This window comes from Marmota flaviventris, chromosome 14 (genome assembly GCF_047511675.1).
Source record: "Marmota flaviventris isolate mMarFla1 chromosome 14, mMarFla1.hap1, whole genome shotgun sequence".
NCBI classification, from domain to species: Eukaryota; Metazoa; Chordata; class Mammalia; order Rodentia; family Sciuridae; genus Marmota; species Marmota flaviventris.
The window spans coordinates 25,138,249-25,151,457 of record NC_092511.1 but is presented as its reverse complement, the minus strand read 5'-3'; the positions used below and the strand labels follow the sequence as shown (position 1 = coordinate 25,151,457).

The 13,209-nt window shown below is 34.6% G+C and overlaps 1 protein-coding gene across 4 annotated transcripts in view; it reads right to left on the bottom strand.

Annotated features, from left to right (window-relative positions):
- Ttc27 (tetratricopeptide repeat domain 27) overlaps nt 1–13,209 on the bottom strand; it is a 157,457-nt gene that overhangs the window by 117,374 nt on the left and 26,874 nt on the right. For all 4 annotated transcript variants that reach the window (XM_071601477.1, XM_027933487.2, XM_071601478.1 and 1 more), the window contains 4 exons: nt 11,375–11,539; nt 9,068–9,201; nt 2,788–2,900; nt 491–557 (listed from right to left, as the gene is read on the bottom strand). In XM_071601477.1, coding sequence (XP_071457578.1) covers nt 491–557; nt 2,788–2,900; nt 9,068–9,201; nt 11,375–11,539 — 479 coding nt within the window. The remainder of the gene's footprint in view (nt 1–490; nt 558–2,787; nt 2,901–9,067; nt 9,202–11,374; nt 11,540–13,209) is intronic.

Sequence of the window (13,209 nt, the reverse complement as noted above, 5' to 3'; positions counted from 1 at the left end):
ATTTCTCTCTTGACCATTCCAGCTGCTGAATGCTGAGGAGCACCCCATCTTTTGACATCCCCTCCTTCCCTGGTCTCTACAACCCATTCTCTCCTCCCCCTGCACTGAGCTCTCTTGCTCAACCTCACCCATGCAGGCATCCATTGCCCTCAGTCATAGGCATGAGCTGTCCTGTGCTTGCTACTTCATAAATATGCTCAACAGATATTTATTGAAAAATCTTTTATATGCAAGATAATGGAACAGGCCCTGGGATTAAAAAATGAACAAGAAATATTTGGTCCCAGCCTTCAAATCTAAGCAAGTACAAAGAAAAATGGTTATGCTTAAGTCAGCAGCAAGAAATGTAGCTTGGAAACTAAAATGATATGGATTTCTTCCCCTTAGGTGGCACCATTTCAAAACAACCAATCTAAGGCAATAGCATACCAGAGGCAAAACAATTTACAAGGAAAATGAACAAAATGGAAAGGAAAAGGACATTACTCACTGATGTAAATGCCAGCAGCTCCTCTTCAGTCAGCTTATGCACTGGGTTATTCTTTTGAAAATTTGTGCTTTGAATTAAAAAAAAAGTATATAAATTCTAAATTGCATGTTGCAGATAAAGAAATGAAAGTTTTAAAAGCAAAATGAATAGCTATGTTTTATTTATTTGAACACACATTCCTATTTACTAAATTTAGGCACAAAAAATATTATTATAACACTAGATAAGTAAAAATTAAGCAGTTGTCAAAGATGGAAAACAATATGAATTCTAAAACCCTGTTAATAAAAATATAATTAGTAGAAGCATATTGGGAAGCAATTTGGCACTATCTTATAAAATGACATTCACATATTCTCAACTCAATAATTCCATACTAGATAGAAAGCCCAGAGAAATAATGAATGGGTGGTCCAGGAAATGACATACATAAATATCCATAGTATTATTGTATGTAACAAGAAAAATATGGAAACAATCCAAATGTCCAAAAGGAAAATGCCAAGTTATGATTTATCCATCCAAAGGGACACTACACTTCAAATTAAACTGAAGCTACAGATAATGACATGAATAAAAATAAAAACACAGTAAGAAAAAAAAAGGACACTGCACAGAACTACCTGTCAAAATATCACCATTTATAAAACTGAAAAATAAACAGGGCTGAGGATGTGGCTCAAGCAGTAGCGCGCTCGCCTGGCATGCGTGCAGCCCAGGTTCGATCCTCAGCACCACATACAAACAAAAATGTTGTGTCAGCCGAGAACTAAAAAATAAATATTAAAATTCTCTCTCTCTCTCTCTCTCTCTCTTTAGAAAAAATAAAAGTAAAAAAAAATGAAGCAGCTGACTTACAGGCCTACAAAACATGAGATTAAATATGTATATATAAACATATGATGTATATATACATATACATATACACACATACATATATAAAATATAAAAATATTTTAAAAGGTTGGGAAGGTGATTCAGTGGTTAAGTGCCTGGTACCAATAAAAAAGGAATAACTTCATGTAAAAGAAACACAGCAAGCACCACTTTCTTTTCTTTTTTGGTACTGGGGGGCACTTAATTACTGAGCCATCTCCCAGCCCTATTTATTAATCCCCAGTCCTTTTTATTTATTTAGAGACAGGGTTTTACTAAGCTGCTTAGAACCTTGCTAAATTGCTAAGACTGGTTTTGAACTTGCAATCCTCCTGCCTCAGCCTCCAGAGTCAGTGGGATTATAGGCCTGTGCCACGCTGTAAGCACCACTTTAATCATGTGATCAAAGTGAAAACTACCAGGAGCAGGACAAATAAAAATTATATTCCAGCTCCTAGGATGCAAGGAGAACCACAATGTTTTACATCTCTGATCTCTGCTAATAATGTATAAGATGAATCTAATCATTTTTAAAAATCAGACAAACTCAAATTGAGGGAAATTAAAAATAACTGGCTTATAAATTTCAAGTGTCAAAATCATAAAAGTCAAGCAAATATGAGGAACTATTGCAGACTGACAAAAACTAAAGAGACATGACAACTAAAAGGAATATGTACAGTCTAGACTAGATCATTTGTTCTAAAGGAGATTATCAAGACAAAGGCAAAAACAGAATGAGGTCTGAAAATTAAATGATTAGAAAGTATAAATAGTAACTTTCAGTTGTTTTTGTTTTGTTTTATTCTTTTGATACTGAGCACTAAATCCATAGGTGCTTTACCACTGAGTCACATCACTAGTCTTTTTTTTTTTTTTTTTTGAGTTAAGGTTTCACTAGTTGCTGAGGCTGGCCTTGAACTTGTGATCCTCCTGCCTCGGCCTCCTGAGTTGCTAGGTTTATAGGCATACACCATGGCACTTGGTTTAACTTTCATATTTTGAAAGCAGTATTGTGGCTATGTACAAAAACATTAGTATTTGTTGGAAAAACACTAAATTTTTTCAAGGACTTGTTCTCAAAAGTTCTTTGCACTGCCCTTCCATTGCAACTTTTTTTCAAGTTTATTTCAAAATATTTTTTTTAAAAAAAACTATTTCCATTACGTATAAGGTTCTATAATATTAAAAATTAATTTTACCCAAATTCTACATATAAAGGAAAGAAAAGAATGAGTATACAACTAACAGGAGATTCCTAATCTCTTAATTCTTTAATTGGCTGCCCAAGAATTTCCTATCTTCATAAGCACTTATCAAATACCCTATTTATCCAAAAATCTTGTGACCTTCTTGAATAAAAATTTTCCCAAATCCATGAAAATAAACATGTGAGGTAACCAAACCAGTCATCAACTTACCAGACTCCAAGGATAATAGCAAGCTCTTCAGCACATAAGTCAGGGATCTGAAACTTCTCACAGTCTGCTAACTTTATCTCATTCAAAACAGTGTCATCATTGAGCTCAAGATTCTGGTGGAATACAAAAGAAAATATTTATTCCAAAAAGTAAAATTTTATTCACTTAACAAGATGGTATGTCACAGATGACTAGGAGGGATAAAGTTAACTTTCATTTTTGTTAACGACTACATAATGTCTACATATAGTCAGTAGAATGTTTCTTATAAAATACATATTTGGGAATAATTTACCTTGTAGAAGGGAAGATGTATCATCTACACCCTAAGAATGCACTAACAATAACAATAATTGGGAATAGCTGGGTACAATGATGCACACCTATTCTGTCGACCACTAGGGAGGCTGAGGCAGGAGGATCACTTGAGTCCATGTACTAGAGACCAGATTGGGTGATGCAGTGAGAGAGACTCCACTCTCAAAAAAGAAAACAACAGTGAACAGCAGGTATCCTTGACTGAGCCTACTATACAAAAACCCCTCTGCTGGTCATTTTACAAACATTTGCTTATTCATCCTCACAAGAATTATAAACAATATGTATTTCTTCTCCCATGTATAGATAAGAAAACAAAGAATCAAGAGACTTTAAGAAGCTGATCCAAGGTCACAAAGTATGTGGCAGCATCAGGATTCAAAACCTGGTTTTTCTCTCTGCCTCTAATTTCTAACATAAAACATCAACTCCCTAACTCCATTTCTCAACAGTATAGTGTGATCAGCTGTGACCTGTGTTACAAATAATAGGACATTAATGACAGAAATATCAAACTGACAAACTGACTCTAAAATTTATATAGAAATGGAAGAATCCTAGATTAGTCAAAACAATTTTAAAAAGAATAAAGCCTGGGATGTGGCTCAGTAGTAAAGCATTTGCCTAGCACCTGCAAGAGAGTATTTTTTTTACACCTTTATTTTATTCATTTATTTTTATGTGGTGCTGAGGATCAAACCCAGGGCCTCGCACGTGCTAGGCGAGCGCTCTACCGCTAAGCCACCACCCCAGCCTCTGCAAGAGAGTATTTGATTTCAGGAGTTACTCTAAAGTCAAGACAGTGTGGTCCTGACATAAAGATAGACATATAAATGAATGGAAGAGAATGCAGTCTGAAATTTTAGACCCATGTATATATACTCAGTTGATTCTCAATACAGATACCTAGGTAATTCAATAGGTAAAATCTTTTCAATAAATGATTTTGGAACAACTGGATATCCATTTTGAAAAAAATGACCCTCCATCTTTATCTCATATCACATAAGTCAAAATTGATCACAGACCTTAATATAGAAGCTAAAACAGGGGAAAACAAAAACTTCTAGAAGAAATCATAAGAGGAAATCTTAAAAGTCTTGGGGTAGACAGTCGTCCTTAACTAAGACATGTAAGAAAAACATAAACAATTATAGAAAAACTCTATAAAATAGACTTGATCAAATTAAAAACTTCTAATCTTTGAAAATAATATTAAGAAAATGAAAAGCCAAGCTTGAGACTCAAAGAATGTAGTGATAAAACACATATCTGCAAAGGTACTTATACTCAGAATAGGGAGAACTCTTGGAACTCAATGAGGAAGAAAAATCACCTGATTAAAAACTGGACAAAAAATTTACATAGGTAGTTCAGAAAAGATGTTATATAAATAACGAGTAAGTGCATACACACACACACACACACACACACACACACAATTCTTGACTATAGTAGTCAACAAAGAAATACTGATTAAGGGCTGGAGTTGTGGCTCTGTGGTAAGAGTGCTTGCCTAGCACGTGAGAGGCACTGGGTTCAATTCTCAGCACCACACATAAATAAATGAATAAAATAAAGATCCATCAACATCTAAAAAATTTTTTAAAAAAAGAAATACTGATTAAATCAGAATAAGCTAGTAATACATAAATATTAGAATGGCTAAATTAAAAAGTTAATTTTAATTAACTTTTAATTCATGTTAATTTTAATTAACATAGTAAATGTAGACAAGGACCTGGAACAATTAGAACTTTCACACATTGCTGACAGAAATACAAAATGATACACCACAGAAAAGACTTTGTCAGTTTCTTATAGATTTACCATTTGAGGTACCAATTCTACTAAGTAATTACTCAAGAGAAATGAAAACATATGTTTATGCAAAGATCTGCACATAAATATTCACAGCAGTTTCATTTGTAATCATCCAAAATTGAAAACAGCCCAAATGTCTGTCAACAGATAGATTTTTTAAATTATCCTATATTCAACCAACAGAATTTTATTCAGCAATAGGAACTACTGACACATGCAATCATACAGGTAAATCCCCAAAACATGCTGAAAAAGAGGCCAGATACAAGGGTACATACTGTCTGATTATGTTCATATGAAATTCCAGAAAAGGTAAACTATCTGTAGTCACAGAGAGCAAAACAATGGTTGTTCAGGGCCAGAGAAATGAGGGGCTGACTACAATGGTGCACTGCAGAACTCTTTAGAGCAATGGGATTATCTTATCTGTATAGTAAGCATATACATTTCTTTGCCAAATATTGAAGTGTATAATTAAAATGGGTCAACTTTTCTGTAAGATACACCTCTATAAAAGTGATTCTTTAAAAAATCACCCAAAACCAGTAAAACCACAATGAGATAACACTACAAACTAACTCATCAGAATGGCAAACATTCAGGACTGACACCACCAACTACAAGCAAGCAGGGAGACCTAATGGTGCTCTCCAGCACTGATGGGCAGAAAGTAAAACTGGACAACTACTTTGGAAAAGAAATTAGTAATCTCTCACAAAGTTAAAAATACACTTACCACACAACCCATCCCTTCTATTCCTAGTATTTACCCAAGAGAATTAAACACTTGTTCAAAGACTACACACAAATGTTCCAAACTGCTGTACTCATAATAGCTACTAGAAACAACTCTGGTGTCCATCAACAGCTAAAAAAATAAAGGCAGTTACCCATACAATGAAAACTACTGAGCAATAAGTGGGATCTAACTATTGTTATTATGACATGGATAAATCTCAAAAACATTATGCTAAATGAAAGAAGCCAGATACAGCCGAGTATAGTGGCTCACACCTTTAATCCCAGGACTCAGAGGCTGGAGGATCCAAGTGTGAGGCCAGCCTCAATAATTTGGTAAGACCCTAAGCAACCTGCCAAGGCCCTGTCACAAAATAAAAAGGGATAGGGCTACAGCTCAGTGGTGAAACACCTTTGGGTTCAATCCCCAGTACAGGGGAAAAAAGAATTAAAGAATAAAAAAGAAAAAGGATAGAAGCCAACTACATGATTATATTGATGTGAAAATTTAGAAGCAGCAAATTTGTGACAAAAAAAATAGATCAGTGGGAGAGAAAGTGACTACAAAGCAGTGTGAGGGAACTTCTGGGGTAATGAAAATGAATCTGCATTTTCATTATGGCAAGGACTTCATGGTCCTATGTGTTCTTCAAAACTCACCAAACTATATTTAAAATAGGTGTATTTTATATAAAGTATTTCAATACACTGATTTAATTTTTTTCTATTTCAACACATATAAAGCTAAAACAAGGAAGACTTTGGGAGCCAAAGGGAGGTAGGCAGAAACTCCCAGTTTCAGAAGGCTAGAAATTTATCTGTGGCTAAGAAATCAAGCTTTAGAAATGGGGAAAAGGTAAGCAATTCAACTCCCTGAATCACAGGCCAAAGAAGCACCTATCCCTGCCCACCCTCGGACTCACCCTCACTGGAGATCTCACTTTGATCTATAAGGCTTTAAGAGGACCTGGAAAAACACAAAACTTGGGGCCACTCCTCAGTCCCTAATGAAAAAGTTCCTCCCTGAAGAGCAGCAGCCTTAAAGGCAAGGCTGGCAGGTGTACAGCACACTCTGCTGGTGGCCATTCATTTCACCTGAGGCCTTTCAGAATTTTTTAATGGAGTAACATGTAATTTGAAATTTTCTGATCATCATACATAAAATGTTAAAAAAAAAAGATAACCTAATACATAAAAAATACTATCCTTGTAATATGACTAATATAAAATTATTAATTATATACTATACATTCTTTTTTCATACAGTCTGCTCTCTGATAGATATTTTACAGCACATCTCAGTTTGGACCAGCAAACCTCCAAGTATTCAATCGTCACATGTGGCTAATGGCTGCATTCCAGCCAGTGAATTTCTAGAGTACCCCACAACTCTTACCTTTTTATATCTTTACAATATTGTATCAACTCTTTATCTGTACCCAGTGTTTAATAATACATTCATAGAGTATCTTATATATCTAAACTGATACTTTAACAAAATGTAAAGTGGGAAAAACAAATGAGGAAATAATATAGTAACCTTCCCAGGGGCTCACCAGCCCCTTCCTGTGAGGAACCCAGTCTCTTTGCCTCCATCACACAAGACCTGAGCCTATCAATATTAGCAATAGGGATCATATATTTGCCAGATACAAAGAAATGATCAAAATAGTTTCAATCTTCATTGAAGAGTCTCTATGTTCCTCATTAGCTCTTCTGAAATTAAAATGAGTCCGCTACAGTACCAACTTATCTGTTCTACATGTCCCCCATATTTAACTATTGTTCTACCCTACTCCCACTCAATCCTTGAAACATTCTATTGAATCAAGAAATCAGCACATAATCTACTACCAGTATGTGGGACATACCATATTCAGCATTTAATGTGTATTTCTTCTCTGTGGCAGCATACGTGTATTTCTATTTTTTTGTGAATTCACACTTCTAATTTATTCTCCCTTCTTCTCCATCCCACAGGTGAACTACTGAAGAACAGAGATTGTGTCTTTTGATTTGTATAGTAGGATTGCATATCACTGTTGGCTTATTGAACCCTGATATCCAGTAGCTTTAGTCTTTTATTAATTTTTCATTAATGACAGACTACAAATCTAGGAAACCCCAAAGGGAAAATATTATGTTCCTCCTGGTAATGAAATTACTTCATATTCCTAATTTTAAGATACATATTTTCACACTATAAATTTCTAATTAGGACATATTTTGGATTCACTATATTTGGTATAGTAATGCTTCATTTTGTTCCTTGAAGAAGAATAGTTATTAAATACACAGTTTTTATAATCAAATAGAGTTATCAGGAAATATATAACTAATTAACAAACAATCCTATCTTCCATTCATTAGAATAAATGTTTTCACCATACCTACATCACTCAACTTATACTTTCCACCTTTAACTTGTAATTAACAAGATAACAAGATTATCTGAATGTATTTTATTTCAAATATAAAAATATTAAATAAATTCTGTATTAACTTATACACTATAGTTCATACATTCCTTATTATAGTCATCATATCCTGTTTATCACCACAGGAAACAATTCTCAATAGGAGAACATAATGAAAAAACCAACAAACAATAAGGTATTACTGATTAAGATGCTTAGATTTAAGAATTACATCTCCTTTCAAAGGTGCTACTCTGTGACCTAAAAGTCAGGCTTACTACAGCTAACCTAAGCTCGGGGGAGGGCCTGAAGAGGATCCTATACATTTAAGGAAGAAATAATGGATGGAAGTAGGTATGAGTACAGCTCCTTTACTTTTGAGCATCGACAAACAGCAGTACACATACTCGCTCAGTCATGGCTCTACATCTTTCAGGTAGAAGAGTGTACCCTGTGTAATTTGATTCCTGAGTTCCCACAGTTCTCCCTTCCTTCATTCATTCTCTTCTTAGAATCAGTAGCTATACCCACTGAAGTTAGCACACAACCAAGCAGTGTACTTGGAACAAGCCCAGAAGGCACATGAGCTCTTCAGAGGCCTTCCCTGGGATTAATGACTGCTGCCACTTTTCTCACTCATCCCTAACCTCTCCCTTTGGCATTATTTTCAGCACAGAATAGAATTTTAGTGTTCACTGTACTCAAGGTAAATTTGCATGCTGGCTCTGGAAGAAAGAGAAGCAAAATATGGGCTACAAAGAGAATAAAAATCAAACAAAAATTTATCTCTACTTAAATTTATCTCTACTTAAGGGTGAAAAAATAAAAGCTCCAACATAGGATCTTCCCAACTACCTTGAAAAGGCTGTAGAAAGGACAAAATGAAATCTAATCCCACCCATTCAGTGTTTCCATGGTACTCATCTATTGGAACTATTAGACTTAGATGTTAATTGAATTTAATAACTTAAAATCCAACTTACCTTGGTTAAGTGTTCCTGAGGAGTGGGTGATGGACTGAACTCATAATTTGAAAGGACATCCTCTTCCCTTCTTACATCTAGAATCAGTTGTGCCACATAATTTTCCTGGAATCGTGTCCTTTTTCCCAAAGCACCTAAAATAATAAAATGAAATTGTATCTACGAATTTATCACAGTGCAATCCTGAAGAATAATGTTTTCAGAGTGCTTTAGACTTTACAAGGTATTCTCTCCATGTCACATCAGAGAAACCTGAGGCTCACTGATGTAAAATGACATCAAATTATACAGTAGATCAGCTACAGTGCCAGGACTCAGACTCAGAATTTCTGCCACTAGATTCCCCACACTCATTTCTACATCAAACTACTTCCCTCCTCAAAAATGAGTAATTCATTAAGTATTGTAGGTAGAGGAACTATTATTATCTCTAAGAACAGATTAAAAGAAGGTTTTCAGGTATATTCACTTGTTTAGGATCACAGGACTTCTCCATATCAGAGCTAGAATTTAAAGTTAGAATCTTTGGATTCTAAATCTCCCAGTCTAGTACTCTATCTGGCTTTACATAGGCCAAAAATTTCTTTTAATGTCTCTGAAATAATGTGCTGCAGTGCTGTTTCAGACCACTTTAAGAGAAGCAAAAATTCCAAGATCCATTCTCTGGAAAATATTACATTACAAAGACCCTTGATTACAAAGACCAATCTAAGAAGTCTGGCTTTTATCCTGTAAAGAGTCTGGCTCTAAGTTATATATCAACCTTTTAAACATATTATGCCAAAAATCATCACCAAAATGCTTTAACACAGGTTTCTGTTTTATAATAAGATTATAGCTAAGTGGGAAAAAAATAAAAGACTGATTCTCATTTTGTATTTGTGAACACCACATTTATATAAGCTCTTCACCCCAATTTGGAAAAAGAACATATGAAAAACTAGCTCATAAATATACCAATAGTTAAAGCTGAACATAAAGAGTACAACATCATTAACCTCTTAATATAATCCCCAGAAAGCCTCCTTAAGACCAAAATATTTAAAAACAATTGAAAACTAACCTCACAAGTTACATTATTTATAACTATATTTTCAAATACAGACAAGATTCCAACTTATACATGGCATTGTTCCAAAAGCTATAAGCTGGATATGAAATAACCTTTCCCACACAAATAATGTAAAAGGTGGCTAAGATCCCAGACCAGCCCACAAAGTCATATTTAACTCATTTCTAAAGGATACACTAGCTCAATTAGAAACACCAAATTTTCTGGTTAAGACTGAGCCTTAGACTTTGTTCCTAGCCTAGGGAGTACAAACAGGTTCAATCATTTCAATCATTTCAATAAATGCACAGGCAATCACATCCTGGGATGCTCAATCAAGGTTCAACAATATAAATGAGGTGACTGATTGATGATTTCTGACTTTAATTAATTTATTCAATACTGAATGCCAATCATATTGTCATAGATTAGGGATACAGTAATTAAAAAAAGAAAGCAATGTTTCTTATTTGGCATTCAGAAGAAACAGGTTTTAGGAGAAATTCTATAATTCACTCATTAATTCAACTTGTACTTATTGAATGCCTATTACATGCCATACAATGGTCTAAGACACTGAAAACACATCTTCTCATAAGGAATACAAAATGAGATTACATGCCTGTAATCCCAGTGACTGAGAAGCCTGAGGCAAAAGGCTCTCAGGTTCAAGGCCAACCTCAGAGACTTACCAAGGTACCAAGCAAGCAGCAAGACCCTGTCTCAAAATAAAAAAAAATAAAAAGAATTAGGGATACAACCCAGGAGTAAGGAACCTTTGGGTTCAATCCCCAGTTAAAAAAAACAAAAACAGAGGATGTAGCTCAGTGGTAGAATGCCCTGGGCTGCACACACACACTTGAGTAATACAAAATGGAGTACAAAACAAGCAGAACAGTTGGCACTTACAAGAAAGGGCAATGCAGAAAGGCCAAACTGAACTTGGGAGTCAGGAGAGGCCTTTGGAGGCCCACACTCAGAACCAAGTGGTCAAAGTTCATTTGTGAGCTGCCTGGCTGCTATCTATTACTAACAGGTGTCTAACTAGATTAGAACAATAAATGGGAATCTCTGGGCATAAAGAAAATAAATTTGTCCTAAAAATATAAATTTTTAAATAAAATCTTTAAAATCTATTTTTGTAGGGAAAGAACAAGCTATAGAAAATCAAATACAGCATACAGCAAAACTGACAATGTATACACTGGTTTTATTATAAAAATAAAATCAATTATTCACAAAAGGTAAAGTCTTACCTGTCAAATCAATATGCAACTTGCCGATATTTTTAGCAATATTGAACTGATCTTTTGCTTTTTTATACTCATAATAATATAAAAATATATGTGCACATTCCAGATGGAATTGAATAGCCAAATATTGACCCGAATCACCTACAAACAGATTGTCTAGTTTCATCACTGCAAGACAAAAGGTGAAATATTGAAAAGTAGAATAAATAAAATGTTGAGCCTACAATATTAAAGAATATATTATATAGCTTCTGCTCTTGAAGAATTTTAAATGTGCAAAGAAAGCAACATAAAAATAATAAGAGCTAGCATTCTTGGAGGACTTAGCAGCTAAGAACATTATACACATTGCTTCTTTTATTCTATAAGTCCTAGGAGAACTGATCATAACCTTGGTCTTTAGCTTAGAATGCTTCTCCTAATCATGCTACGAAAATATGGCAAAGAAGGAGGTACTCATTCAGAGTACTGAATGAATCTATAAAGAACATAGAAAATCTCACGAAGGGGAGGTTAGCTTAGTATACCTAAAAATTTTTTCCCTTAAAAGAAAAGAAGAATCATATATACATCCATATACATCTAAGACAATTACAAGTATAGAATAGAGAATGAATCAATATTGTCTTCACTGTCAAATTCTGACCTATTTCTCTAAACACCTGAGATGAAAAAATGGGAGACAACAACTTCTAATGTAAGCATCTGAAATAAAATGACTGTCAAAATTAACAAAGGAGATAGTACAACACCACACACCAGGTTACAAAGAAGTCTAACAGAACAACTCATTCAACTGATTCCCAAAACCAGAATTCCCTACTACAATATCCCTGAGAAGCCATCCTTCACATTGTTTATAGTACTAGAATAGTCAGCATTTCACCAAGCAGTCTACAAGAATGAATGCACAATGAAGGAATAGAAAAAGTACTTCAGGGAGTTGGAAGGAGGATAGAAGTGTAGAAGTGATGCTGCAAAAGCCTGGTGTACTTCATCAATGAGCCATTTGGCTACAGCAAAACACTTATAGCAAAGAAAGAGATACCCCTTTGTCCTACCATAAACTAAAATTAAAATGGGCCGGAAAAACAAAGACAGTGTTTTTCTATTTCCTCCCAGTCCCTTAAAATAGAATCTCTGGTCTCTGAAAACAAGTCAAGATATACTTGTCTCACCTCAAAAGACACATAGGCATTCAAACATGAACTTCTCACCGTGAAAACCCCTCAGTAGATTTCATCCATGCAAGTCAACTTACAAAAAAGCTGAACCTAATAATACCCAATGCTTCTCGCGAGGGCTGCTTTCTCTTAATTTTCATAACTTGTTCTGCTCATTATTTCTGAGGATCCAGACATTACTGTAATAAATAAAATAATGTTCTATGACCTTAGCACAACTAGAAAGTGAAACAATCTTGATTGTTTCATTGTCTATAACAATAAAGCAATCTCCTACAACAGGTTCTGGATACAAAAAATCAAGGGATGTGAAGGTAAGCCAAGGTTTTTAAAAATCCTCTTTCAAATATCACAAAAAGGCCATATCTGCATTTAAATTACACAGGTCTAGGGAAGACTATCAAATTCAACTGTCTTAATAACACAGAAAATAAGTCACATAAATGCATAAATTTGGTCTTATGTATCTACCTTCCCTCCTACATACCTACATAAATTCCTACCAACCTATCCACATATGTATGTATATATCATCAGTACAACTGGCTGTGACCCTGTACTCCTATGCTTTCTCTGCACATGTATTCAGGAGTCAACTATTGTCAGATTAAATAAAGTAGGGAAATAGATCCTCATTTTTTTTTTCTTATTTTG